Genomic DNA, 27964 nt, shown 5'->3' with positions numbered 1-27964 from the left:
AAGATTCAGCAGTGTACAGTTCAGTGCTTTCTGTCATAGATTTACTTAGTCTCACATAGAATTAATTACAAGCAGGAATAATAATAAAAAAAAAAAGTAACTTCTTCTTTCTGTAAACACCCAATCTGCTATCTAGAAATCTCTCTAGCACATGGAATTTCTTGTGCACTCTCTGCAACTTGTATGTTCAAATACAATAGTTGAGCATTTGTATTAAAAATATACATATATTACTGGAAGCCTTTGTGACATTTGCATACCCTTAAATAATTCTACTTTGAAGCAGGTTCTCCTAATTGTTGACCTGACTGCATAACCTAGAATAAACATCTCATCTAAACTCCTATCAATATACCCTATTGATCAAATCAATCATCAAATACCTGAGAAAGTATTTTAGCTACTGTAAATATTCCACTGATTAGGAGGAAAAAAATGCACACAAAACATCATCAACATCAGCTTATTTTAGCAACATAACCTTTTCTTACAAATGCTACAAAACAAACCGTAAAAGATTCAAACAAAAAGCCAGGTTAAGTACCACATAAATGAAATGACAGAGGATGCTAAGAGTAAAATTAAAAAAAAATAACCACCACCTTTCACTGGCAAAGATTTTGCCTCAGATACATTAGTATTATTAAAAAAGAGAAAGTTACCAAATTACATTTAGATTTTGCAAAGCCTAACAATTATCATAGGTGAATGTTTGAGTTGAAAGCCATGAGTTCACACCAGCCTAGGACAACTCTAGCAGATCATGTTATTACAATACCTCACCTAATTTTGCTGTTCTTCAACATTCTGTGTCAAAATAAAAAATACTCTTGAGAGATGCTGGGCTTTATTTTTCCCTACCTCTGTAAGGGGAGACAAAGAAAGAAAATATCAGGAAAAAGTGCTGACATATAACATTGTACAGTTGGTACTGGCCTGCTGTTAAAAATGACTTTAAAATAAATTATGCAATTCACAATGATTTTATTTGGATATCTATAAATATATGAGGGTACAATTAGAGTAACACATAACTTACCTCATCTTTGTCAAGTGAATATATACAAGATGATACTGTTGGTTACACATTTGACTTTGTCTCTTCAAGTTAGCATTTTGGTTTTTTTGGAGGGCTATAGCATTGTAAATAAGCCCATCTTAGTTATTTTAAACTAACTGAAATCTGCTGTAAAATGTTGTGTTTTGAAGGAATATTTCTTCTAATAACATTGAAAATAAATATTGCATTATTAATAGTTACTAATATGCAAATAAGCAAAGAAGTATCATCTTGTAATTATTGTGACATTACCATGCTAAGCTTTATTTAGGCTTTAGAAGCAGCTAACAAATAAGAGGATCTACTCAAAATAAACATAAACAATACTATGACTGAAAATACAAAAAAAATTTAAAATTCTCAGCCATTTGTCTCCAATATCAAGCCCAGATGCTCCTATCAATGCCCTGACGTAAGGGCAAACTTCATATTTAAGGTATGCAAATTAATTTTCTGGCAGTACAAATGATTTTTTTTGTAATACTCACATCTTTCATATGTAGGTATCAAGTTATACTTTTCAGTCATCCATGTATTATTACTGTGTTCATCTCTGTTTGAAGCATCAGTTTTGTTTTTTCTAATTGGAGTCAAAAGTATACCTTTAAAAAAAAAAACACACACACACACACACACACACAGTGAAAGCCATGTCTTTTTCATAAAAAAGGCACAAAGCATGGGTAATATTTTACAAATTAAAATTTAAGGCAAAACCATCTTCTGAGCTGTACTGCAATATGGTATTGGAAGAAAGACTGGAAAAATCCAGTTTATTTCAAAATTTGCTAAAGGTAATTATGGTATTTGAGATGAAATAAACAGTTATTTTTAAAAGATTTTAAGACTATCACAGTCAAATGAATTCATCTTTGAATCTGAAGAAAAATGAGTCTATTATCAGAAATGTACTAAATAAAATAATGATGTAACTGAAATTCACTTTTGCGTCTCTACCTTATCAGTAGAACTTTACTCAACTCCTCATACCAGACAGGCAAGCAGAGTTCCTTTATTTAGTTTTCTGGTATGTAGCTTTCACTTGCATTGCTATTTTTATTTAATTTTTACCCTTTTAGTTGTCTAGCACAGAGATGCAATTCCTTAGCAGAGCTCCAGGCATGTGCAGAAACAAGCATAACAGGGTAACACTGCTATAAAGGGGGAGTAGAATGACACTGAACCCAGCAACATAGAGCTACATTATGACCAGATCCTGACTATGCATCACTGTTTTAAAAAATAAGGCCATAAAACCCCAAAATATTGGAGGGCATATAAATGACCGAGAGAGGATTCAAATTGCTATCTACAAAGCAAGTGCCAAGTAGACACATTAGTTAACAATGATTATAGAATGTGCATTTTCTGTCCAGTTCACAATAAGAATCTTGACAGTATCCACAGCAAGAACATAATCTCTATCCAAATGTTCTTGTGAAAGTCCTGCAATAGAAGCACTCAGATATATTAATTACATTAATTTCAAAACTAGACCCTTACTTTGGAAATTTTCATTTCTCCTCTGAAAAGTTGATGTCTCTCTGTGCAACCTTCCTTTATTTACTGGCGTTAACAGTATTTCTGGAAAGTATGAGATGTATGCTAGTGCAAATGCTGGCAGTAATTGTTCAATTAAAAAATATCTTATTTTAAAACGCACTTTCCTTTAACTACTTCATTGACTAAGACTTAGGCCTCTCATCCATTAGGAGGTAACATTAGGACGTAAGGTTATTCATGTTTCTTTCAACTTAATATATTCATTTCTGTTAATATTTGACTAACACTGGCAAAGTGGACCTACAGTCTCATCAAAACCTATAATGAGGATGCATCACTACTACCAAAATATACATGATAGCTACTTCTCAAAAGTGGCTAATGCAAATGTCATTTAGTACAAATCTCAAACAAATTAGACAAGCATTTATAAGACTGTTAGAAGAGCAGAATCAAGTCTAAAAAAATGATTTAAAACAATAGTTACAGCTACTAAAAAAAAAGTTTTTAATTACTCTCATAAGCTGCATCACTACTGTTGTTACAAACAGTCAACTTCCTAAGTTCCTTTTTATATCTTTTTTCAGCTTCCAGAATGACTTTGTGACAATCACACAGGTATGGACAAGTTTGCAACATCTTGCTAAAGGTTTTGCTATTGAAGGACTGGCCTTGTGCTGTACATCCTGGAAAAAAAACAGTATATTGTAGAAACCACAAGCATGAGTGTTAAAGCAGATATCATCAAATCTAGCATTTTTATTATTTCGCTCATTATGATCTATAATTTAACTTTCAATTTTTAATATACGCATCTCAAAAAAGCCTAAGCCTTTCTGTGTCATCTTGAAAATATGCATTTTCTGTTTTGCAGTTGCTTAGAAAATATGTTTGAACATGACCTACGTGAGCAAGTTATACTGCACTTCCATTCCAGAAATACTGAATTGAGCACAGATCCTCTGCAAAAGTAAAAGAATATCGACAGGACAGGAACAGGTCCTTTATACAAGGGCCAAATACAGAAGTTGTCTTTTACCTACACCTTAGCAATTATCTGCATTAACCTGATGAATAGCAACTTGAACACAAGTATGGATTTCCTCACAGCAAAGCCTCCCTGCTTGCTTCTGAGGACATACCCTATGGTAATATACGTTCAGTTACACAGTTAGCTGAAGAACCTTCGTCACCTCAGGTGACTTCAGGAAGGGTACGGGGACATTTCACAGTATTCCAGCCTGAGATAAAGTATCTCTAGAGCTCAGGCTGAATCCACCTAGACAACTTCCTTTCTATGACTTATCTTACGTCATGCCCAGAAGTGGATTGTGGGCTTTTATTTAAGGTCGCAGGGTTGATTACAAAAATCCCCTTATAAACCTTGAGTAGCATTCGCCTAAGCTGCTGCGGGATTGAGTTCATGAAGCAGAACATGGGGAAACTGAAGGCTGGAGTCAAGGATTACTACAGAACAGACTGCCTGTACTTAATAGCAGAAAGGCAGGAAAATTTGAAGGGACGCACAATAATTAGGAAGCATAAAACAATTAAACTTTGTGGGATTATATTTTTGCTGTCTTTGATAAGAAAAAAAAACAGGAAAACAAGTGCTCTGAAGTACTTATTGTGTTCTTTGTGTTCTTTTAAGCTGTTTTATATTCTGCTTATTAGTAAGTCTCTCTTCAATAAAGATACATAGATCTAACTTTGAATATGCAAGTTTTATTTCACCGTTTATAGTTTATTTCAGAGACAGAAAAGGAAACAATTAAGAAGTGCAAACCAGTTAATCTAGTAGGTGTGTAAGAATTTCTGTAATGTCAGAACATTTACTGAATTGCTGACCCTACACAGCATCTTTTATGAAATCAGGGAAGAAAAGGCCTAAGATAATATTTACCTAAACACCTTAAATCCGCTGTTCTAGGGGATGAAGATGTAATCAAAATATGTTTTTTTCCCTTAGCTATGTCTGCACAGGATGAATGTTGATCTAAATTAGGAAGAAAAAAAAAAGAAGAAAATGCAGTCTATCTTTTGCTACAGTAATTTTACATCAATATACCTATGTTCAGCTTAGAAAAGCTTAATTTACATACCAGCTAAAAAAAGATCTCAAATAAAATCCTGATGTTAAATGATTTTGTTTTCAGTCTAGAATAATTCAATTTAATTCAATAGTTACTTTTGCTTTGCTCTCCCAAAGCAGCATATTATTTCAATTTGAACATACCAGGATAACTCTGTTTAGTTACATTACCTAACTTCGATAAGCATATAAAATATTGGAATAATCCTTACTCTCCATTTAAAAAATCATCACGTGGAAATCAGCTTGGTCCCTTCCAAAGCTATATTCTTGGAAACACTATTCTATTGAGTAATGATCAATTTTATAAATTAACAGCCAACTAGATTATGAGTATAGGCCTGCTTTGATTTTAGATGCCAATTCTGAAGAAAAAAAATATACCAGAGTAAAATGAGCAATGCAAGTATGATAAACCCTTACACATAAAGTAAACACATCTATTTATGTTTAACATGCAGGAGTACCTCCTGGCAAAAGCTGCTCTCTCAGGCTCTATCCTTCAATCTTTAGAATATAGAACAATACCCATTATATATGCTATTGTATATAGCCATTTCTATTAATGGTTTCCACTATTAAGTACAAATTGCATCTGGACTTAAATTAAAACACTTACTTGTGAGGTACTTATTTTAGTAGTTTAAATCAATCCCAAAAGAAAGCTAAAATATTTATTAGAAGAAATCTAGAATAAATATTCTTTGTAAAATTATACGCACTTAAAATTTTGCAGACTTGAAAAAGAATTACTTTTTTTAAAAAAAAAGTCAAGAACAATATGAGGTAAAAAACAACAGAGAATATGTTTAGCTATTTGTACCTGATGTGCATGCCTGCTTCAGATTTTTAACAATCTTCGCTGGTCGTTTAAACAACTGTTCACTAAAAAGACCAAGAACATGTGAACAAATTTAAAATCAGACTTCAAAACATACAATTAATTGTAAATGAACACATAAAGCAAAAGCAAAGCAAAAAGCAGAATAAATATTATACAAATAAAACTCGATTTTTATTATTATTCCAAGTTAATAGGCTAGATGTATTCAGTATGTTACTATTATATTAGAAATCTCTTTTATCAGAGATCTATGATCTATCTGCATCATAAGTTACCTCTGAAGGCTGCAGGAGCAAGAAGCCTAATCCATGGTCACACTTGGGTAATTCCTATTCTCACACAAATCCACGTACTAGGTGAGGGGTCCCCTCTCTCCCCCCCAGAAAATAAAAATCTTAAAAGATTTGTGCTTTAAAGGTCAGAACAACAAATAATTATGCCCATCAACAGTAAAGCAGAATTTACGTGACTATGGAACCCTGTGCTTCCCATAAATTCAGTAGTAGTTGCAAAGCCACAGTATATTGTATGGTAGGAAATTGCACAGGAGCATAGTTCACCCACACACAGGAAAAAAAAAAGAAACAAACCCCCCCGAGTTAATGTGGAACCTAAAAAGGGAGAAATAGTGGGACTTTCATACTGCCATTGTCTAACAAGGTGAGAGGTGGGGAGGAATACGCAAAAGATGAATTCAAGGTAACTGAATTTGTATTTATTCTTTTTATTCTTGCAAATTGCTATTACTTTTTTTTTTTAAGGAATAGGAAAAATAACCATGAAAAGTGAAAGAAAGAAAAAAATACATGTTTGTGTTAAACTGATATACTGACATTTACTATTCTCTTGCTTTGTGTAAGGCTGTATCTTTTTCATCCCAGGCAGAGTAGTAGTTCAAGATGAGGGGAGAAAACCAAGCAAAAAAAATGCCTTTATTCCCACTTTGGTAGCAATATCATTTCAATTTTGTGCAAATCAGTCTAGAACTGTTTTTCCAGTTGGTGCATGTCCCAGAAGATTCCCTATTTTCATCTAAATAAATGGGTTAAAGTCTGATCTGCTGAATGAGTGCAAATTTTGTGATGGAAACCATGGATGCTTTTTCATCCTTAGGCTCAAAGCAATACAACATGACCAGGAACTGGCTGTATAATCTGTCAGATGTCTACCCATTAGGAAAAAAAGATAAAAAGCTTTTATTACTGCAGTAAGTTTCTATGATCTGTGATGTCAAAAACATATCCACAGTACTGTCTTACAGGCAACAAAAAGCTCTCTCTCTTCCCTTGCATAAAAAGACACATAGTTAGTAATCATTATGTAAAACAGCTGACATTCACTTTGGAAATTACTAATGAAAAAGAAAACCTTAGTACTTCCACTTAGATATAAAGTACATACCTTACTTGAACTAATTGTTTTTTTCCACAAGTATTTTTTTCATTTATACTGTGACTTCGAAGCACACTGTCTGTTTGCAGTTCAGCTGAACATGGAACATTATCCTGTTCACTGTGCCCAGTAGAAGCATTTACTGGATTTATGGTCCTCAGAATTTCATTCTGCAATGGTTGAGGATTTGCAGATGGAGCAAGAACCCAGTCATTTGACTTACAAATTAACTGTGGACAGTGTACTCTGTATGTTCCTTCCGTCTGATTTTTGGGGTCATTAGTATTCATTTCATGGTATTTTGATGCCTCAGTACTGACTTCTGAAGATGTGTCAACAAATATTTTTCTTTGTACCCTTTCCTGTATTTAAAAATACTAGTTAGTGACTATATGAGATCTATAAAAATAGTAATTAAATCTGGTAAGATTAATTAGAATAGGTCAGTACATCTCTGAAGGTAAAGCAAACATTCAAAACTTCACAAATTCAAAAACCTGAGGCTGAGTTGAGAGCTAATGAACAACTTTGCTTTGAAACAGCAAAGTTGTTGAACATACAGAAGATGCAGGGAGTGGTTATCAATGGATTTAGTACTAGTGCAGAGCACTTCTGGAAATTAAGATTAATTACATCAAAAACTAGCTACTCTACAGACAGAGGTACTAAGTACTTATACAACAGAAAGAAATAAAACCTTATGTTCACATTTGCACATAAGCTACACTACAATAGTTGTACAATCGCAGTCATTCCTTGTATGCAAATGTTAAAAGTTATAAATTCAAAATACGCATCAGAAATTAAAAAAAAATCTGACTAGTTTTGCAATCTAAATGATCTTGACTTTATGGAAAGTATAATTTTATTATAAACTAAAACATTTCATTAAAAATGCAGATGGCTGTATTCTCCAATTGCTTTGTATACTTCTAGCTTAGTATGATTCACAATAATGGCACATTTAAGATTTAGGGGACGTAGTTTCACATGCATCCAGTGTTTTCCTTATTTTTCTAGCTCACACTGAAATTATCTTAAAGGTTTACTGCCTGTTTCTCCTTAGCCTCTGGATAGAGATGGTTAGTTTTCTCCTACTTTAGTAAATAGGCCAACCTCAGCATGTTCTTTCTCAATCAAGTTTATTCTGTGTAAAATTTCTTTTGCTTTCTTCCAGTAGTCTTGTAGAGTTCTTTCTCTCCTTTGTAGATTGGCTTCCAACTCTTCTGCACTGTTCACGTTTAATGAATTCTCATTTATTTTCAGGGACAACTGTTCAGCTTTATAAATTGTAAAACAATATTAATACTCTAAATTCTATCACTAAATAATTTAATATAAATATTAATTGCATTTTAGTATCCTGAGGGGCAGCCCCCCCAAGAAATTTATTTAGCAAAATATAATATCTTAAAAATCTTTATTTAGCAAAATATAATATCTTAAAAATCTTTAAAAAATGTGGTAAATGTGCAATTGTTCAGCAGAGAAAAAAAACATCAATGTAGACAGCATTACAAAGTGAGTACACTTAAAATATTTGGAAAGTCAACAGAACTTAAATACAAAGAATAACCCATTTAATATTTTAAACAACAACAGTAGGCTTACTCATTTGCTTGCAGTTTTGCAGCACAAAAGTAGCAGCTTTGTTTAATTCCTCATCCTGAGACTCAGATAACACTTGAATCATAAGTGGAAGACCATTGTTCTTAAGCAGTTCATATTGGTTTTCTTCTAGAATAAGAAGTGGTAAAGGAACATAAATCATTTTTTTGTGGCATGTATTCATAAAATTGACAATTTCTAAAAATAGTTGTGTTGTCTAAACTTGATAAAACACAATCACATCCCATCTTTTATTCATTCCTTTATTTTGTTAGTGTTGACGTTTTAAAAGAAACTTTTCTTCTGTAGGATAATCATATTTATATTTGAAAGATTTTCCATTAAGCAAAGCACTTTTTGCTTCAATTAATTCTTCATGAAAATGAGAGTTTTTAACGTATAAGACTTATGACCTACTAAAGCTAGTTACTGAACTTGTTTTGTTGTTTGGCTGTGTTTAACAGCAATGTAAGCAGTGAACAGAAGCTGCGCAGACCAAAGGCCATCAGAATAGAGCTCCAAAAGATTTGTGTGGCATGTACGTAGGACTGATACAGTCCTAACTGATTTTTATCTTGTGATAACTAAAAACAGCTCTGAAATCTGTTATAATATTCTACTTTTCTAATCTCTCAAACATATTACGTGTTAACAGCTATCAAGATCTAAAGAAAGAACATTCTAGAAAACTTTTTTCAATATTAAAAGAACTTTCCCTGAAATTCCAAAGTTAAATGGAATGACAAGACTGACACATACATTAACTTCAGAATTCACAAAAAAAAGATTAAAAAAATTATCTTACCACAAACTTCGGTGCAGTGTCCAATTGTTAGAATAATACTAATTTTTTCTCCTGTATCCAGAGTGTCATTAGGCAGCAGCTTTAGTAGCTCTGACACAGTGTGATGCTTCGCCAAGACAACCCCCATATTAGCTATTATGTTGAAAACAATTGAAGAAAAATTAAGTAGACAGCTAACAGACTAATATGAAATCCTTCCTCCCTCTCCCCAGGAACATCTCAGATCTCCAGAAGCTTTTGATTGCTTCTCCCTCAACGTATCCATCCCACACATGCAGTTTAATGTTAATACTTTCTTGGTGCAGTAATTCTGCCCAAACAAAACACTGTCTTTCCCCTTCCCCAGACTGCCTTGCATTGAAACATGGTAGAAGCTCTGAAAAGCAAGAACTTCACAGCATTCCAGATTTGCAGATCCATAGAGTTGCTTCATATCCTTTGCCAATTCAAGAATATAGCAAGTGAGGCACTTAAGGCACAAGTGTCCAAGAAACTGCATGCGGACAACAAAACAGATTTATCAGGCTCGTAGATTTCTCAAAACTTTCCAGTGGAGTACGTGAAGGTGTCTTTAGGCTAGTATGCGGATGGACCAGGAGCCATATTCACATACCACACTCATTTGGCTCAACAGCTGTGTTCATAAAGCCCTCTAAACCTTATTTTAAAAGATTAATAGCTTAGATACAGATCTACAAAAGTACAGTTCTACAACTCCAGGATCCAAGCTGACTAGTGTCCAGTTCTCAGCTTTACTGGCACAAAATCAGCTCTGGTATCTTATTTTTAATTCTCATTATAGTTTAAATTCCAGCATCTTTATTTTAATCACAAAGGTAAAGCAATCCACTTCAGATGCCAGAACACTGAATCACTACCCACCACAGAAGTCTGGATCTTAAAAACACTGCAATATAAGTTGTATTTGGAATGGATATAACTTGCCTTTTATCATCCTTTCATACAACTTTGCCTCCAAGACTAGACTGCTAACATTTGCTACTTAGAAATCCCAGATAAAAAACAGGTCCTTTCACTCACAGTCATTAGCAATGCAGGCATCCAGAGTCTTTGTTACTACTACTGCAAGTTTTGTACTCGAGTGGCTCCCATATGAATCACGCAGCAGCTTTGTGAGCACTTTAGCTAATGTATCCAATCCTCTAACAGAAGCAAAATATTTCTGTACATATGCTTAATGAAAAAGGAATAAAATGTGAAATCATACACATATCTAGTTGCTTTAGCATTTTGTTACTGCTTTGGCCCATCATGACTTTTATAATAATGTATTAACCATTCAATTTCCAAACATGCAACATAACTGAAGGTGGATATGTATTAATCTTGACCAGTTTAGTAACAGCCTTATAATAACAGGAAATGCATAGCCTTAATACATGCATACTAATGATAAAGATTATGTCTGAGTTCTACTGAATTGTAATAATTTCCAGAAATGTATTAATGACTTGAAATTTGTAAAATACTTCTAACCAAAACAGCTTCCAAACACCTTTACAAACAGCTTTTTTTTTTTTTCCCCCCTCACTAAACTGTAACCAGTGAGGTTCTCCGTGAACTTAAGCACAATCCAGGTTAAGTAACAACAGTGGAACCCACCAAACAGAATAAGTCATCAGAACAGAACATAACCTTGTAGAAATAGACAAAAAGAAGAAAGCATGCATTTAATTGCGGAATGAAGCTTACTGTTGCAAAAGAAAAGTAGTTCAAAGTCTGAACTGTACTTACAGTTATTTGCAACTGTGAGTCCAACAAATGAACAGATAGGACGAACTATCTCAGGCTCTATGGAGCTTTCTAGCCATTCTTTTGCGTATGAAAAGACTGAACAGCAAATATTTTGATTATCTTCTGGGAAAGTAAGAAACAACAAGTAACCCCTAATCCAAGTGCAACAGGCTGTTCCACTTGCATAACAAAAACAAGCTGTTGCTGCCTTTGAAAAATATTTAAAGCTTTCTTTAGATAGGTGTATGCATTTTAACCACAATATTTACCATTTTGAGGATTATTAACACAGGCACAAAGAGTACTGCAGACTGAAGACCACAGCTGATAGCACTGATTAATATTTTCATCTGACAGATTAATCTCAGATATGGAAAGAGCTGTCCTGTTAAGAAAAAGAAAGCAAACAACTTCTAAGTAAACCATCATTTTTTCTGTCTTAATTGCTACAAGGTTTGTTTACCTGAATAGCTGTAGAAGAAGACCAATGCAACCCGTTTCTCTGACATATGTTTGCCCGTTTTCTAAAAATGAATATATATCAGAATCAAAAGAAATGTGCAGCTTGGAATAAAATCTTAATATCGCAAGTTGCATTTGCATATTTACATTCTATTTCCATTTCATAAGTGCACACATCACTAAAAAATCCAAATAAGCACATAAATACAGTGGCAAAAATGTTCTACTTCTTTCTATATATTTAATATGTTCTGTATTTTTTTTCAAAAATTACTGATTTGCATCTTTTCTTTTTCCTTAAAGTTAGATTCTTTAGAAACAAACTACTTCCTGCTACCACTACTTTTCTGCTCAGGAGCTCCAAGTAATGGATGATCGATTTACATACTTGAAGCTTAGCAGGACATTATGGAAATTTGGAACACCAAGTAATGTAGATTGTTAAACAAAAATATATAATCATAATTAAAAGCTTTCACTGAAGTTATAACACAGAAAATACTCACTGTTATTTGAAACCAGTACTAAGATGACATAAACAGACATCCTTTTCAAGTTCACACCAGAATCTTTATTCATTAAAAATGAAATAAGATCTTCAAACAATGCAGGTGTACACAGAGTTTGTTGGCAATAAACTGAAAACAGAAAATAAAAATATCAAGTCCAAAAGCAGTTTATAATCTTTATTCTCATAACAAAGTAACTAGCATCTCAGATGCAATATATGGTGAGCAGAGCCTACGTGGGGCAGTAGAGCTTTCCTCTGTTATCAGTCCCAAACCATGCCCGTCCTAGGCAAAACTGTCCATCTCAGTTGCCATGCACATTCACAAGGAACTGGAGCAGACCTGCCTGTTATCACAGAGACATGCTGTCTGCACAAATCCTGAGGAGCAGAAATATTCAAACCAAGGAGGGATTTTTCCAAATCTGGGGCTAATCAAAGAAACTGCATTTAAGGCACTTGTATTGCCTCTCATTCAAGCTAATATTCTTGTAATCCAATTTTGATGGAGAAAATCATGAAGATATGACAATGCTAGAGCAAAATCAATAGCGAAATCAATAGTGAAAACTAATTTGGAAATATAAATAATCATATTTATTACCATTACTTTCTATTATGATTCCTAGTGTAAATAAAGCTGCTTCCTTCACTACGCAATGAATACTTGACTTTGCAAGGTCATTTATAAACATCAAACCACCAATTTCTCGCAAATATTCACTTGCTTCACCTACAGCAGAGGAAACAAAAACCAAAAAATAAAATTCTGCTTTTGTTTCTATGAAATGGAAAATCCTTCAAGATTTTATACCTGCAAGTTTTATAATATTTAGATATAATTATTCTTTTGGTGAATGAAAGCCCTTAATGTATATAGCCAAAAAAAAAGTTTCCTTAGGATAAAATAATTCTTACTGTTTTGTTGACAGATTGAGTAAATGGTTATCAAAGCCTCTTTCTGAGACATAGGACAGTCCATCTGGTATTTAAGACATTCAAGAAGTAAATTCAGATCTGTCTTAACATCTATAAGGGTAAACACAGAAAACACCACAGAAAGATTAATGTAAAGAAAATATGACACTATTTAGCATTACACTAAACACATCACAAAAACATAGCATAGCTATGTAACCTACTTGGAAAAATCTGTTTCTTAATCCTTGGAGGAAAATAAAAAGACTTAGAGACTTAGCAAAAACAGATACTGTATTTAGCACATCTAATGTTTTGTTTTATTAAAATAAACTACAGAAAAGTGCCTACGTATTAGCAAAAACCATGACTTTCTGCAGGGTTTATTTACTATTTGAAATTTTATCATTACATTTGCCTTTTATTTATACCAGTAGAGAATCCAAAATGACAACAACGAGGAAAAGAATATTTCTGCAGTAGTTCAGCATCACATATTAGGCCCATCAGTCTGCTTACGTTGTGTTACATAGATTCCAGGGGAAGAAAAAAAAATAGAAAACTTACCACAGTGTGTTTTCTGTACCTTTTGGTTTTCCATTTTTGGTTGTATCTCTATTCTTACTCTACAATGGGGAGAGATGGAATAAGGGGAGAAAAAAACATTTTCGCTACTGTTCAGAACAGCAATGTTTATGATGACACACACAGTATAAATTACATCATTTTTCTTGAAATATAATCTTTCCAATTCTCTAGTTTTACTCTAATATCTCACACATATATACAGTTTCATGTGTTCTTGTACAGTATTTCCTCTGGAATTACAGTATATCATAGTAGTCTGCTATAACTACTGTGTTATGCTAACAGCTTTAAAAGTTTACATTTTGCAGAATTTGGAACAGTTTCATACTACAATTGCAGGGGTTTTGGGCTAACTTTCAGAAAGAAGTGTATTAGCTTTATTACTTTAACTGCATTTTTCTCTTTTGATACATACAAAATGGATACAAAGCATTTATAAACCAGCCCACAGTAAAATACAAATAGCTCAATCCTGGCTATCACATGGTTAAACTAACAAGATAAATAGCAGAATCTGCTTCAACAGACTTTTGGTAAAGGTTGCAAAGGAGAAATTAGATTCTCTCTTCCTTAACAGTTACAGAAAGTAACCTAGCAACATCCTCTTCAAAAACAACAAAAAAAGCCCAAAACAGAAGAAAAAAAGTACAGCCACATTCATCCTTTTGCTCAGCAGCGTTAAGGCATGTGGTTTAAACACTTGGAAAGGGGCCGACACAGAAGTTAGGGCATCTCATGTGAGGCTGATGAGGGTCCCACATTTCTCTGAGCCTGGGCTGGGGTTGCCAGCAGCTCCAGGACTCACCCCAAGCACCACAAGGTAGAAAGGGCAGGTCTCCCGTTTAATTTTCTTTTAACATCCAGTGGTTAGATCCTGACTTATGTGTTTTGGAACAAGTAAGAATTGTCTATTTTAAAATGTACACCACAGGCAAGGACATGCCCGCTAACTTTAGAGAAACACTGTTCAATGCTGGGGACTTTTGGCCTACCAGTGCTATCTGAGCATTTACCCTACCTCTCCTCTTTCTGCTGAACTGGACCACGGGTGATTCACCATCCACAGTCAGAATTCACTATCAGAGTTCAATTTCAAAGCTGAACTCCAAACAGCTACCACAAATCATCTCAAATGGAAAGAATAAATATGCATTAAAAATAGATTGCCCCACACTCAAGCTCAGGCTGCAAAGGCACCTTCCTCTGCCTCTCAAGGCAGATGGGACACAGCACACGGACAAGCTCCCTGCCGCCTCAGCCGCCAAGCTGCAGGCGCAGGTCCGGTGAACGACAAAGGCGACAGTATCGCTGCCCTCGCTGCCTGCTCCGCTGGGGCAGCAACCCACGGCGCTGCCGCCGCCGCCTCACGCGCGGCGCCGCGGGGAGGCAGCGCGGGCGCTTCCCGCCCAGCCGCGCGCCCCGCCCCGCCCCGCCGGCGGCCGTTGGGCGCTCGCGGCGCCGCCGCCCTGAGGCGCTGGCGGGGCAGCTGCAGCCTCTCAAAGGGAGGACCGAAGGAGGCGGCCGGCACGCGACTCCCCAGCCCTTTCCAACCCTCCAGAAACCTCTTCTGCCCTCCGAGTAGCAGCTTCATATATGAAACGCGTGGCTTTTTGTAAGATTAATCTCTGCGCCAAGGGAGGTAGACCATTTAAATAAGAAAAAACAGTAAGCAACTGCATCAAAGAACGGCGTTTTTTTAACCAGTTCAAAGCTGAATCAGGAAAGTTGACATTTAAAAAGTCAGCATTGGGTATGATTTTATTTGTCCTCAGCATAAAATACGATAAAATTGCTACAAATAGTAAACTGATTTTCAGATAACACAGAACAGTCCAGTCAGTGGCAAAATGCCACAGTAACAATATTTACAGGACACAGCAGCACAGCCTTGTGGCAGCAAATGTGATAGTTATTCTACAACTGGAAAGTCATTGAAGTCTGTGACATTCCACTGTAAATATACGTGTTGTTAAAAATTACAAACTGCCCTGTAATGACTTTGATAACCTCCTGAGCAGCAGCTCCTATAAGAGAGAGAAAAAAAAAATTAAAAAGAGATAACATACAATAGTTAGCAAGTCACATTTTAAAACCAGTGAACGAATTTCATCTAGAACTCAAAATACTAAAATTTGGACCAAGCTTGCTAAAACTCCAGGAGAAAATACTTGCGGACACCAAGTCTGAACAAGCTTGTTAAATGAGAAGTTAGCTTCACATACACTTCAATATTCATATTTTCTATATACTGTAAATATCCTGTCAAAGCAGGTAAAAAAAATGTGTGCCTGTATAAACTAACACAAATTGTTATCTTTCTAAAGGACTAAAATTGAGTAGTTAAGTATACACTTAATTTTCACCCTTTGTTCCTGTGAAACAGCAGTTACTTTGCTGTGATCCTTGTTTGCTCCTGCAACATGAAATACTGTGCAATTTCTTCAAAAGTTATTTTTAGGTATATTTCTAAAGCACTCTACTTATCTGTTTTTGCCTAGCTAGAAGAAAACCCTCTATCCTTATACCAGTATTTGAGTATTTTTTGCACTTCATTTACATCTTCATTTAAATTACCATATCTATTACTACTACTATTCTTTTTTTGGTTTTGATTAGCTATTTTCCAATTTACATATTATTTTTAACTGTTCACTGAGGTTTTAAGTTTACATTGTTTCTTTGAGTGACCTCAAATGCTAGTTTTGTCCAGTTTTCTATATACTGTAAGTGGCCAGATCTGGAGAAACGAAAACAGAAGAATATTGTTTTAATGCTATCTTTGACACCAGCCTGCATTTACAGTCCCCCCCCCCTTTTTTTTTCCCCCCCCCTCCTGACACTACAGAGGAATTAAAACAGCAAGATCTCACTTCAAATATGGCACAACTACATGTTTTTGCTTGCTTGTTTTCTTATGAACCTCAGAAATACAGGGGCATTCTTACCTCCCATGAACGCAGCAATAGCATGTGGCTCAGCAGCTCCATAGCGACAACTGGGTAGCAGAGTAACAATTAGTATTTTCAGGTCAGATTAACAGACAAAAGAAAGTGATAATTATCATTCAGCACTTACAATTCATGAACATAATCATCTTTGACTACCACAGACAACCCATGTTCTTGCAGAAAACAAGTGAGGCAAGATTTCAGTTTTCCAATATCATCCTCTACCTGATAGTTGTAGACACCTGAAAAATAAATTGTTTCATCACATAACAGTAACAACATGTCAAAAATTAATGGGTTTAAGTGGCGATACACATATTTTATATTTTTAAACTATTTCTATGATGATTAATATAGTAAACTTGTAATACTATATACTGCATTTATTAAATATTTCCACTGATGGTATTCATGGTAAGAAATTACTGCATATCTGAATTAATTCATAACACACCAGTGCTATCAATCCAGATAAATTCCTCAAGTTTCCAAATAGAAAGGCTTTTCACTTTAACTTTTGCACTGAAGTCATATTATCATAGAACACAAAGATTTAATTTATAGTTTATACGTAGCATTGCAAAACTTAGATTTTTTTATTATTATTATTTCTTATAGTGATACATCTAACTGGTATTAACTTACCTGGGTATCTACCATGCTGCTTATAAAATCTATCCACAGCTCGTAGCATTAAGTACAGAACTATTTCATTGTCTGGGTTATCCATATGGGAAACTGAAAAACAGAGAAAAAAGCTGTTAGGTGGTATAACTGAAATGAAAAAAAAAAAAAAAAAGATTTTAGTTCTAAAAATCCAGTATTTCCCATGTGCCTAAAGTGTAAAAAATTTTGTTATGATCTCTGCAGAAAACAGATATCTTAACCAAAAACAATCAAACAAACCCTGCAACCAAGATTCTCAGTTGAGCTGACTGTCAAATACACAATTTTGAATTCAGAAGGTGCATGACAAAAAGATACGGTGTTCTGTGTAACCTCTGGTAATTGAAAATATATACATTTCAACTTTTCTAGCTGCTATAACTTTACATGAGATATTTCATTATTTAGTACTTTATACTTCCTTTAAGTACTTTAAATACTTAATTGTAATGACTGTAAATAAGTAACAGTTTTAGGTCAGTACTCAGTATTCTCCAGATCCCTACGTTCTGAAAGTGGCTAAGACAATTGTTCTCAGTTTTATGCTCATGTGAAAATAACTACACAGGAGATATGGGAATGTTTAAAGAGAAATAGACTGTTTTATCTACATAATATCAAAAACAGAACACGTACAGGAAAAACTAAAACAGACATTAATGCACAAGGTCATTTTTGAAGTTTTAAGGTAAAGCCAAAACCCAATATTCTAGACTTACTAACATGACATATCTAGAATACTAGTGATGGTAAATTATAAACTGCATATTGAAGTAGAAAATGTAACACAATTCATTTTGATCACAGAGCCATTCAAGTTGAAAATGCAATTACAGTACATGCAAAAAAACCCCAGAGTACTTACTAATCTCATCCTTATTAAAAGTGTTTAAACCATATTCTTCAGAAAGAGATCTGCATCGTACTACGCGAAGAAAGGCTGAATTGCTGCCTGTGCAGAAGGGGCAGAAAGAACATCACTACTTGAATGCATCATTAATTACTAACTATGTGCCCATCTCATTTATTAAACATGAAAAGCCTAAAACTTATCATGTATAGTTTTGTTTAACCCTTTTTCTTTTTTCTTTTTTTGGTAGCTCAAATAAATGCTGTTAGGCTATAGGCAGATCACAAGCATTTTAGCAAAATATTTACTTCTGGAATCTAAACATATCTGTTGTGTTAACATAAAGACTCACAATGTGTGACTCTCCTTTATAGAAATTCATGGATCACAGCCATCAGCTTCATGTTTTCCTCTTCCATGCTACAAATGAACATGGTTTCTTTTTATCTTTACCCATATCTAACACCGTCTGACATATTCGCAGTTAACATTCTAACAGTGCAGCTACAGGCAAGAGTAGGATCTCTACCAGTATCAATTATAGGAACCAAACAAATGAGCAGCTATTAACTCAGCACTCAAAAATGAAGAGCTTCAAAAGGTTCTCAAAAACTGCAGAAAAAAATTGCATCCCCATAGGTGAAACATGTTCTGGGCTATCTGCTTAGTGGCAAATTTTCCACTTGCATGGAGACTCAGACAGCTGTATGGACACGTCTACATATCCCTAAGAGACACAACCCAAATTGTCATAAACAGTCTTTGTTTTACTTTTTCAGACTACAGGAAGCTTATTAAGCCTTCACTCTAAAGCTGGCATCACAGAATAGGCAAAAGTGATTAGATATTAACCACAAAGTAGATATACCAGCTGTTTGGACCTGAAGAAAGGTATCTTTAAACTTTTTGAATGTGGTTAAGGCATATGAAATGGGACCTGCCACCACCAGCCTTCATGGACTGGGAGATATTGAACACCTGTGACTTCCACTAACGATGAGAGATGCAAGATATCAGGAGATACTGAACACTTTTTTTGAAAAAAAAATATTAAGCTAATAATAAATACATAATCATTCAAAACTTCTCAAATATTTCATCATCTGTGTAAGCACAGCCACAGAATTCAAATATACTCACAGAGCAACTTTAATTCTCTTTCTGAAATTGACTCAGGTGCCTAAAAGAAAGAATATATCCATCTTAATACAAACAATTATCAGAGATATCAGTGTACTTACTGTGAAATAACTATGCCTTTTTAACAAAAGACAGAAAAACTGCAAACTAATATAACCCTCTATGCTTTTTACTTTCATTTTATGTTACTACATTAAAAGCAAGAAATAAGTAGACCATAAATATTGTTAAGCTACATTACAACTTTGTAAGAGAATGAAGTATTTAAGCTTTCCCTTCTTGTATCTGGTTCTTTTGACAAGTCTCTGCATATGCATCACAATTATTTCGTAAGAAAGACTATACACACGACCATACCTTGCCTAATGACTGTAACAACTTAGCAGCATGGTTGCCCACAGCAGCAATATCTTTCTTTGCTTTTTCACGGTATCTGTTAATAATAAAAACAGCTTTATTGATGACAGCATAAAGCTAAATTTAAATTTGCTATAAAGACCACTGCTTTTTGTTTTATGTTATAAAGACAAGATACAACCATCATGAATGGAATGAACAACCTCAAGAGCATTACCACCTCCTTACAACCCTGTTCAGCAGAGATTCTCAGCTATTTACTAGACATACATGCATGCATAACAGGGTTCTTAGCAACTAATTAATATTAACAAGAGTACTCCAGACAGAGAAATATTAAGAAAATATTTCAGAACAAGTAGCTATGAGTACTTCCTTGGCCTTTTATTATTGCAACTACTTTGAGGAATTAATATTTGAAAATATTTATCAGGGAGTTAAAGATTTGTAACGCTTACTTGGAATATGAACTGAAGTAGACACTAAAGTAGTGATTTTCAAGTTTAGGATTGCCTTATATATATACATATATATATATATATATATACACACACACACACACACACACACACACGTTTATATACATAAAGGCTTCCAGGATTTTATCTACTTTGTGAGGTCTGAAATAATAACTGTCCATTATCATTAACGAAAAACTCGAATACTTACATATTTTGCAATTTGATAAATTTACTAGAATCTGCTATCATGTCAGGAATAGTGCCCCGAACAGGTAAGCTTCCTTGCCCCTCGTTTGCCACAAATTCCTTTACTGCTCGAGCCAAAATCCAAAAGGAGGATGACTGCAAGTGTACAACAAAGTCACATATACAGGTGTTATAAATAACAGACCTTTTAAGAGTCTTATCCATATTTGCTCAATACCTGCTCTGTGAGATTGATGCAACAATCATCGTTGAAAATCTCTTCAATACACCGTGGAATCTATGGGAAAAAAAATAAAATTAAATAAAAGTTAGAATCACCCCAGGTAGCTTTCACCCCCCCCAGGTAGCTTTTGCAACTTAGTGTTAACTACAGTAGCATCATGGATGACTGCACTAAAGCCCCTTTAAAATGTTAAGCCAATTAAGGCAAGTATAGCTATATTTTATGTCCTTAACAAAAAACATCAGTCTATCTTAACTGTAATGAGCTACTACCTCAGGATTAAAAAAAAAAAAAAAAAAAGGGCAGTTCAATTTTAGTGTTTCCAAGCTTGCCCAGCTTATGGAAATGGTTTCATTATGTACTTATTTAAGATCAAAACTTATATACAGAAGGAATACTATAGCAACAGGTTCAATATAGTACAACTTGAACAGTTACTTTCTGAGTTTCTGTTCTAATACTGCATGGAAAGCAGACATCATCCATACCACCAACTGCTGTTGGTCACATACTAGATTTTATTCTGTAAAGAAAAACACAGATGGACTTGTTCTATGCTTGAATTCAGTACAGGGCAAATAGAAGTTTGCCCTAGGTTAGAGCACGATCTAATCCAAGCCTATTTTACATAGTATGATTTAAACTTCAAATTGTACTACTCCTATTTTATCTAAATATACACCTTGCAAGTGCAATTCCTGTCATATAAGTGGATAACATGTTTTGAAAAAAATCAAGCAGTCAATATATCGTCTTCTTAAAAAAACTTCACGTTTCTGGTGTTTATTTTTACCTTTGTAGTACTTAGTGCTGTATTCACATTTTTTATAGCTTCTTCAAAATTCTCTTCATCTTCTGGGGTCCCATTTTCATTCTTCAGGATTCCTTATTGAGGGGATGAAAACCAAAAATCAATATAGAATCTCATTAGTTCCATTTTATCATTTAAGTTTTAAAATGGAGCAGATTATTTTTATCAGTATCTCTTACTGACAACTGAATGTTTTGATGATATGTCAATATGCCACAATACCTTGTCTGATCAGTTGTCTGAAGGCTTCTTTTTCTTTGTAAGTCTTAGGCAATTGATCACTTTTCTAAATTGAAAAACACAAAGAGATTTTATTTGTCTTTAAAATCTCTAATGCTAATCTCACGGTGTTCAGATTACTACTATGCCAAAAAGTTCAGTTGAGTTCACTTTAATTTCAATTAACAATATTTTTATGCTTTCACTTGGCTTTGTTATAAGTTGCCAAAATAATAATCTAACTTTGGGAAAAAAAAAACAGCCTAAAGTAATAATAATAATAAAGTATATGGATGACTTATCCTGTTTTTCAATATACCTCATTGAACCATTTTGTTAGATACTTGGCTACGATCACAATCCATGGAGTGTGGCTATGGTCCTGTAATTGAACAGAGACATCTTTGTAAAATTTAAGAGCAAAGGTAGAAGAAAAACTAACAATCTCTTTTAAAGGTAAGATAGCATTAGAATAATAACCCTTCCTGTACTTTGATAGGACATGCAACAGACTTTGATTCAGAAATAATAATCCCTGATTACTATAAAAGCAAATCACAATCACTTTAAATAACTGTGGTTCAAGCAAGCCCTCCACAGTTTTTCTGATGCAGAACTTGTATTATGCACAAATGCCCACAGCACAAAGACCAGGAGCAGTAAGTAACCTCGAGATGAAAAAAAATCAGGCAGACAAAACAAAAATGTTCACGAATATTTCATATTTCCTACGATCCCCCTTGCTTAAGGCATAAATACAAACTGCAACATTTGGGGCACAGATTTAAATGGTTCCTCATGACTCATTCTGCAGTTGCCTCTGCACACATAAGGCTCTTCACCAAAAGAAAATCAACTGCCAAGAGCCATTTTCATAGAAACCCTACGCTATGTCTGCCTTGGTCTTCGGAGCACATAAAGCAAATCACATACCAACCTTTTTGTCCATGTGCTCCAAGTCGTAAGACTGAATATGTTCCCTCAGTTCTGGAAATTGTTTGTCCAGTCTCAGATCTTCTAACGCATTGTCAGGGTGAGATTCAACAACTATGAAAAAGTTAAACAACCTATTTCATATTTTTATCTCCAGTCCTAAAAACAGAGCTGCACATCAAATGCAGTATATTGCTCGCTCATATAACTATTTAATTCTCAAAATAAGTGTTTTGTAGCAGCTTAATATCAGGAGAAAATACTGTTTTACTATAGAGGAATTAACAAATTACTAAATACATCACAAGATAAAGATGAAATCACTAAGTGACACTACATATAGAAGCTTTAAAAAAAGGGGGAAAAAAAATAAGCCTTAACTTCAAAAAGCTCTCCTACCTGGATGTTCTTTAATAATGACTCTCATGTACCCAACCAGTCCATAAGTCCTGCACACCAGGAGAGGAATGTTAGCGTTCCAGAGAAGTTCAGCTAAACGCAGTAAGGTACTGTAAACAAAAATATGATCTTTTTATTTAGATGCACAAGAAAACAACAACAGTTAACCAGAAGAGTTACTTACATAAGAAGCTTTTGTTATTATGATTTCAAACACAAAATAAAAGTAATTTTATACATGACTTATAATATTCTAGAATTGTTCTCCATTAGCTTATTAATATTAGTCTTTTTAAGGCTTACTTAAAAATGGACTTTAAATGGTTTTTTACCTTTCTGGTAGTTGGGTTGCCACCACTATGTTAAAGCGACTGAAAAAGGACGGGTCATTGTCTAGAAGTTTTTCTGGACTCTAAATAATAGTGCCAAAAACAAAAACAAAAAGTAAATCTACGGTAAAAATAAACAAACAGCAAGTTTGTTCAACTTGAAATCAAACAAAGTCTTAAGTGAAGCTAAAAAGTTGTGAGGAACTTAGAAAACTATTAAAACACATACGGACTTGCTGCAAGTAACATCACTTAGAGGCTAAAACTAAGGTACTTAAACTGAAACATTACAAAGAAAATGTCTAACTTATTTCATACTTTCACCATATTCTCTAACACAAAATCTACGAATAACGTAAGAAAACAAACCTCTTCCACAAAATTGCCAGAAACATCATTATTCAATTCTTGCAAGAGTTCAGTGGCGCTCTGGGCACGATTCTGTTTTAAAAACAATTGTTTTTATTATCTCAAAGTGCAATTGACATGTTGTATTACATATGCTATGCAATAAATAAGTAGATTTCATCACATATTAAGATTTATTATTCCAAGCCTTATTTCTGTGAAGGGGAAAAAGAAAAGAACAAAAAAATTCCACCACTGAATAGCATCCATTTGAGATCATTTTTTTAAAATTCCAGTTGCATTACATTAACAATAGTTATGCTATAGTTGTTTATTAATTTCCAGTTTTGGAAAAGAATTTGGGGGAGTTACATATGTCCTGTGTACTCCCATTTTTGTGATTCCACCTCCACCTCTGCAATCCGGGATTGACTCCCTTCAGCCATGATTCCCTTCCACCTTGTTTTGCTAAGATTACTCTTAATCAGGCCTTACTAATTTTTTAAATTCAATGTTACCACAATTGAGGCTTTTGTTCTCGCTCAGGAGCAACTAAATAAAAAGCAGTCACAGAAAATTTTATCAAAGAATCAAGGGACTTTCAACCTATACGTACATGCTTTTACCACTGCTTATAATTCTACATTTGAGTATTTACTCAAACTTGTATTCTTGCAACATATCTAAAGCGACATCTTTTTATCTCCTTACCTGACCAATATGGCTTTTTTGGAGAAAGAAACTGAAAAAGGAGACAAGAAAAAAAATACTGTTTGTCAATTTTTATTTTCAAGAAAATTAAAGTTACCTCAACTAGTCCATAATGTATCATTGTGCCTCACATACAATGAAATTTAAATCTGCTTTTCCCCTCATCATCAATTTCGTAAGGAAAATTTTCATTGCCTGTGCCTCCAACCTGAAAAATAAGACATACCAAACTTCTCTAGAAGTAAGTGTCATACTACAGATTTGCTTTCACTAAGCTAATTGAAGTCTCATTAGTGCTCATTTCTTCATGTAAAGCAATATCCTTACCCCACACATAACCCCTGTAGGTTAACCCCTGCCAATGTAGGCAGATAGCTGCAGGGGCACACCTGAACCGTAAAAGAAAATGACGTAGAATAAGCAGACAAATTATATTTGATCATAATGCTTTTAAGAGTTTTTATTCTTTTCCTAGTTACATGCAAGCTAATTTCCTAGCTAATGTTGCAGCTTTTGAAACTGTGCAAGATAAATGAAATGTCATAGTTTCAAAATAATTAACTGAAAATAAGTTATTCGTGTCACTATTAGGTAAGCCATTAAGCTAAACTCTATCTCACCATGGTGAAAGTCAAGCAAAATGCAGGCCTCAAGATGACAGCAAATAGATTTTTTTTAATGTTTATAAATATCTATAAAGTAGATCTGTGTTTTAAACACCAGATATGTGAAGCAAAGACACCTTTACGGTACAAAACAGCAAATAAAAAAAACATGCCAAATTAAGAAGCTAATGTTGAATTGTCGATGATGTATTTTATATCACTAAAAATATAACTTACAAAAAACATTGATAAAAGAGACTTTAAATTTTTGGAGAATTGTAAATAACTAAGAAGCATATAGATGGATACTTGAGAAACTTCTCGCTATTCTCACTGTTTATAAAGGAAAGCAGTAACAGACTCACTTATTTCCAACATCTTCTCCAGACACCAGGTTTCCATCAACAATTGTAAAGGATCCAATACCTTGTGGAGAAAAAGGAATACTACAAACAATCAGAAAGTGTGAACTGTGAAATTAAGTGACTAGAGAATGGGGTTGTGGTTTTTTAACCTGGTAGCACTAAGTTCTTGAGTATTTCAGTTCCTGTGGCTGTTGCGTTTATCACACAAACATGAGCAGATTCTAAAGCTTCTTGTCCATGATCACCCCACAACCTAGGAAGGAATGGAAACAGAAATATTCAGAAATCAGTAAACTTCAGAAGGTAAAGGCTATTGAAAAAAAAAAGACTCTAAATAACTGAAAACATAGGCTAGCAGAGTAATGCTGTTCACTGTTAAGTACAGTGAGCTAGTGCTTGGCAGAATAAGCCTGCATTGGGAAGATCTACCATGATGAACCCAAAGCCTTTTAAAGCCCATTTTAAAAAAAGCCCATTTTACTGAGGCTTCATTTTCTACAGTTTTATACTTTAGCCCATAGGAATACACTTTTTTTTTTCTTTTCTTTATTTTAATATAATTTCACTTTTTAAAATAGATCAAAATAGCCCTTCCCCAAAGCTTTCCTTGAAAACATCTTAGAACTGAAAAGCCTCCTTTACAGAGGTATTAACACAAATGATCCTCTGTTATAATGTGAGACGACACCACACACCAGCAGTCACCGCTACAAGCGAACAAGCAGCCCGATGAGGGACCCCTCTGAGCCGGGCTTTTAGGCAGCGCATTTAAAGCGCCTGTCAGAGGCGAGTTCGGGCCGCGGCGGGCAGCGCAGCCCCGCGCTTTCATACCCGCTGCCCTTCGCTCCGCAGGGGGACGGGGCTCCCGGGCGCGCAGCGCAGCGCCGCGCAGGCCGCCCCCAGGCCGCGCTTCTCCTGCCGGCGCCCACGAGGCCGCGCTCGGGACCGCCCGGCCGCGGCCGTGGCGCGCGGGCAGCGGGAGAGGCTCCGCGGGGCCTGCACGGCCGCCCCGCGCTCGGGCCGCCTCCCGCAGGCGGCTCCCGGCAAGCGAGCCAGGAGCACGCACCCGGCAAAGGCCTCCCGCGAGGGGGGCGCCCGCCGCGCTCCGCTCCGCTCCGCTCGGCAGGACCGGGCCGGGCCGGGCCCTGCGGGCTGCGGCCGCGGCGCTACCTGAGCTGCCGGTCGTATCTCTGCTCCTTCAGGCTGGCCGGGCCCTGCTGCGCCATGGCCGCAGCTCCCGCAGCCGCTGCGCAGGCGCGCGCAGGGGGCGGAGGCGGCGCCGCGCGGGCCGGGCCGGGCCGGGCCCCGTCCCGCCGCCTCGGGGCGCTGCGGCGGCGCCCCCCGCGCGGGCTGCGGGCGCCGAGCTCCCCCGCCTCGAGGCTGCCCTCCCCTCGCGCCTTCCCGCTCTGCTGCCCCTTGGAGAATCCCCGGCAAGCGCCCGAATCGGAGGGAAATGTGGGCGGCGCCCGTGCTGCCGCAGGGACTTTGTCAACGCGTGCCGGCTGTGAGAGGAGCTGCCGTCAAGCGCCATGAAACGCGGCTGGGAGGAAGCAGCCTCTTCCCTGAGGAGCGCGTTTCTAAAAAGAGGCTGTTTCGCGGTTTTGGTCTTCCCAAGGGGTACTTCTTTTCAGCTCTCAGTCTACTCTTGGATAAGTAAGAGCTTTGTAACCGCCTGAGCTGGCCTCCCTTCAGCACCTGCGTTCAGACCCCGCAGGTCAGGGGCTCGCTGTGGGGCAGGGTGCCGTCCCCATCGCTCGCTGTGGGGCAGGGTGCATCGCCCCATCGGAAATCGCTGCTGGGTCTGAGTTTCTCTGCTGTGAGCACCTTTTCACATCTTTTCGAAGTAAAACTTGGAAAAGAGAAAGCTTCCGTGTATTTACAATTTTCAACCATGATTTTTGTCAAAAATTTTCAACAACCAAACAGCTCCTTAAACCAGTTAATCATTTCGGCTGATCTATAACCACATTAAAGTTATTACATTATCCTTTTAATCTGCTTTCATTTAGAAAACTGAGTTTTCTATATATCTAGTGGAATAAAATATACAGCAGTTCAATTATAATTTAGGGCTTTATGATGTACAGAGGACATTGCAAGACAATATAGTACTTCCTCCTTTCTTTTTCCCATATACACTATCTCTTCCCAGCTTCATTTTTCTCAGGCTTCGTGTTTGCTGTCTCACAGTAAATCTTTCCTTCTGCTGAAATTTCAGTGACTGTTAAAATATTCAGTAGGAATATTCTGTTTACCAATGTCAAAAGCCAGGTCATTCCATTCTTGCTATCTGTTACAATTACATGGTTTCCACTGGTCAAACCATAAATTATAAGTATGCTAGTTCCAAAATATAGTGCCTGTTTCTCACATAAAGCAGTCAAATGGGATCGTTTTCAAAGTCAAAGATGAGTTATAACAAACAGCACATGAAGGTCAGGAAGCTCCCAGGACACCAGGCACCAGTTGCTCCATCCGCCCCTGCCACACTTTGCCCAAAGCAAATTCCTGCTTTTGCTTGGCCTTCATTATTTTGCTCATATTTTGTGTTTGTTCTCTTGAAAAAATTGTTCATTTTATTCATATTTTTTCCTTCTTAATCCTTTTTTACTTGGGGACCTTTTTTTTTTTTTGGCTAATCCTCTATGCCAGGAAGAAATGTAGATAAATGTGAGGGCCTTTTCCCTGAAATCTACAGCTGTAGAAGGGTTAGCACTTCAGAGGCTCCTGAACTTACACCAGATGCATGCGAAACCGGGGGTGTTTTTTTCTACAGTCTTGACCATTTTTTTTGTGTGTGTGTTTATAAAGAAAAAAAAAACCTTGAGAATACAAAATTTAAGTTTTATATTGTCAA

At 35.9% G+C, this 27964-nt stretch overlaps 2 protein-coding genes across 2 annotated transcripts; both read right to left on the bottom strand.

Annotated features, from left to right (window-relative positions):
- Nucleotides 1–1459: 1459 nt before the first annotated feature.
- Nucleotides 1460–13569, bottom strand: TERB1 (telomere repeat binding bouquet formation protein 1). The gene is made up of 17 exons (XM_088530806.1): nucleotides 13515–13569; nucleotides 12948–13058; nucleotides 12634–12762; nucleotides 12028–12159; nucleotides 11523–11583; nucleotides 11329–11444; nucleotides 11060–11182; nucleotides 10346–10498; nucleotides 9305–9436; nucleotides 8503–8628; nucleotides 8008–8171; nucleotides 6901–7253; nucleotides 5479–5540; nucleotides 4467–4559; nucleotides 3079–3249; nucleotides 2564–2644; nucleotides 1460–1662 (listed from the first exon to the last, which is right to left on the bottom strand). The coding sequence occupies exons 1-17, from the start codon at nucleotides 13546–13548 to the stop codon at nucleotides 1460–1462; spliced, it is 2244 nt and encodes a 747-aa protein (XP_088386932.1). The 5' UTR covers nucleotides 13549–13569.
- Nucleotides 13570–15280: 1711 nt separating this feature from the next.
- NAE1 (NEDD8 activating enzyme E1 subunit 1) lies at nucleotides 15281–26344 on the bottom strand. Its single transcript, XM_088530835.1, has 20 exons — nucleotides 26278–26344; nucleotides 25257–25360; nucleotides 25108–25168; nucleotides 24138–24168; nucleotides 23448–23519; nucleotides 23082–23161; nucleotides 22750–22859; nucleotides 22355–22464; nucleotides 21737–21799; nucleotides 21421–21484; nucleotides 21181–21272; nucleotides 20382–20441; nucleotides 20166–20299; nucleotides 19497–19572; nucleotides 19140–19179; nucleotides 18015–18101; nucleotides 17129–17221; nucleotides 16611–16725; nucleotides 16481–16530; nucleotides 15281–15559 (listed from the first exon to the last, which is right to left on the bottom strand). The coding sequence occupies exons 1-20, from the start codon at nucleotides 26331–26333 to the stop codon at nucleotides 15450–15452; spliced, it is 1608 nt and encodes a 535-aa protein (XP_088386961.1). The 5' UTR covers nucleotides 26334–26344; the 3' UTR covers nucleotides 15281–15449.
- Between the last annotated feature and the right edge of the window lie 1620 nt (nucleotides 26345–27964).

The sequence above is a fragment of the Tinamus guttatus genome, unplaced genomic scaffold (genome assembly GCF_059628265.1).
Source record: "Tinamus guttatus ecotype Peru unplaced genomic scaffold, ASM5962826v1 Tinamus_guttatus_pri_ptg000389l, whole genome shotgun sequence".
Lineage (NCBI taxonomy): Eukaryota > Metazoa > Chordata > Aves > Tinamiformes > Tinamidae > Tinamus > Tinamus guttatus.
The sequence above is the reverse complement of the archived record's forward strand: the minus strand, read 5'-3'. Positions and strand labels throughout refer to the sequence as shown.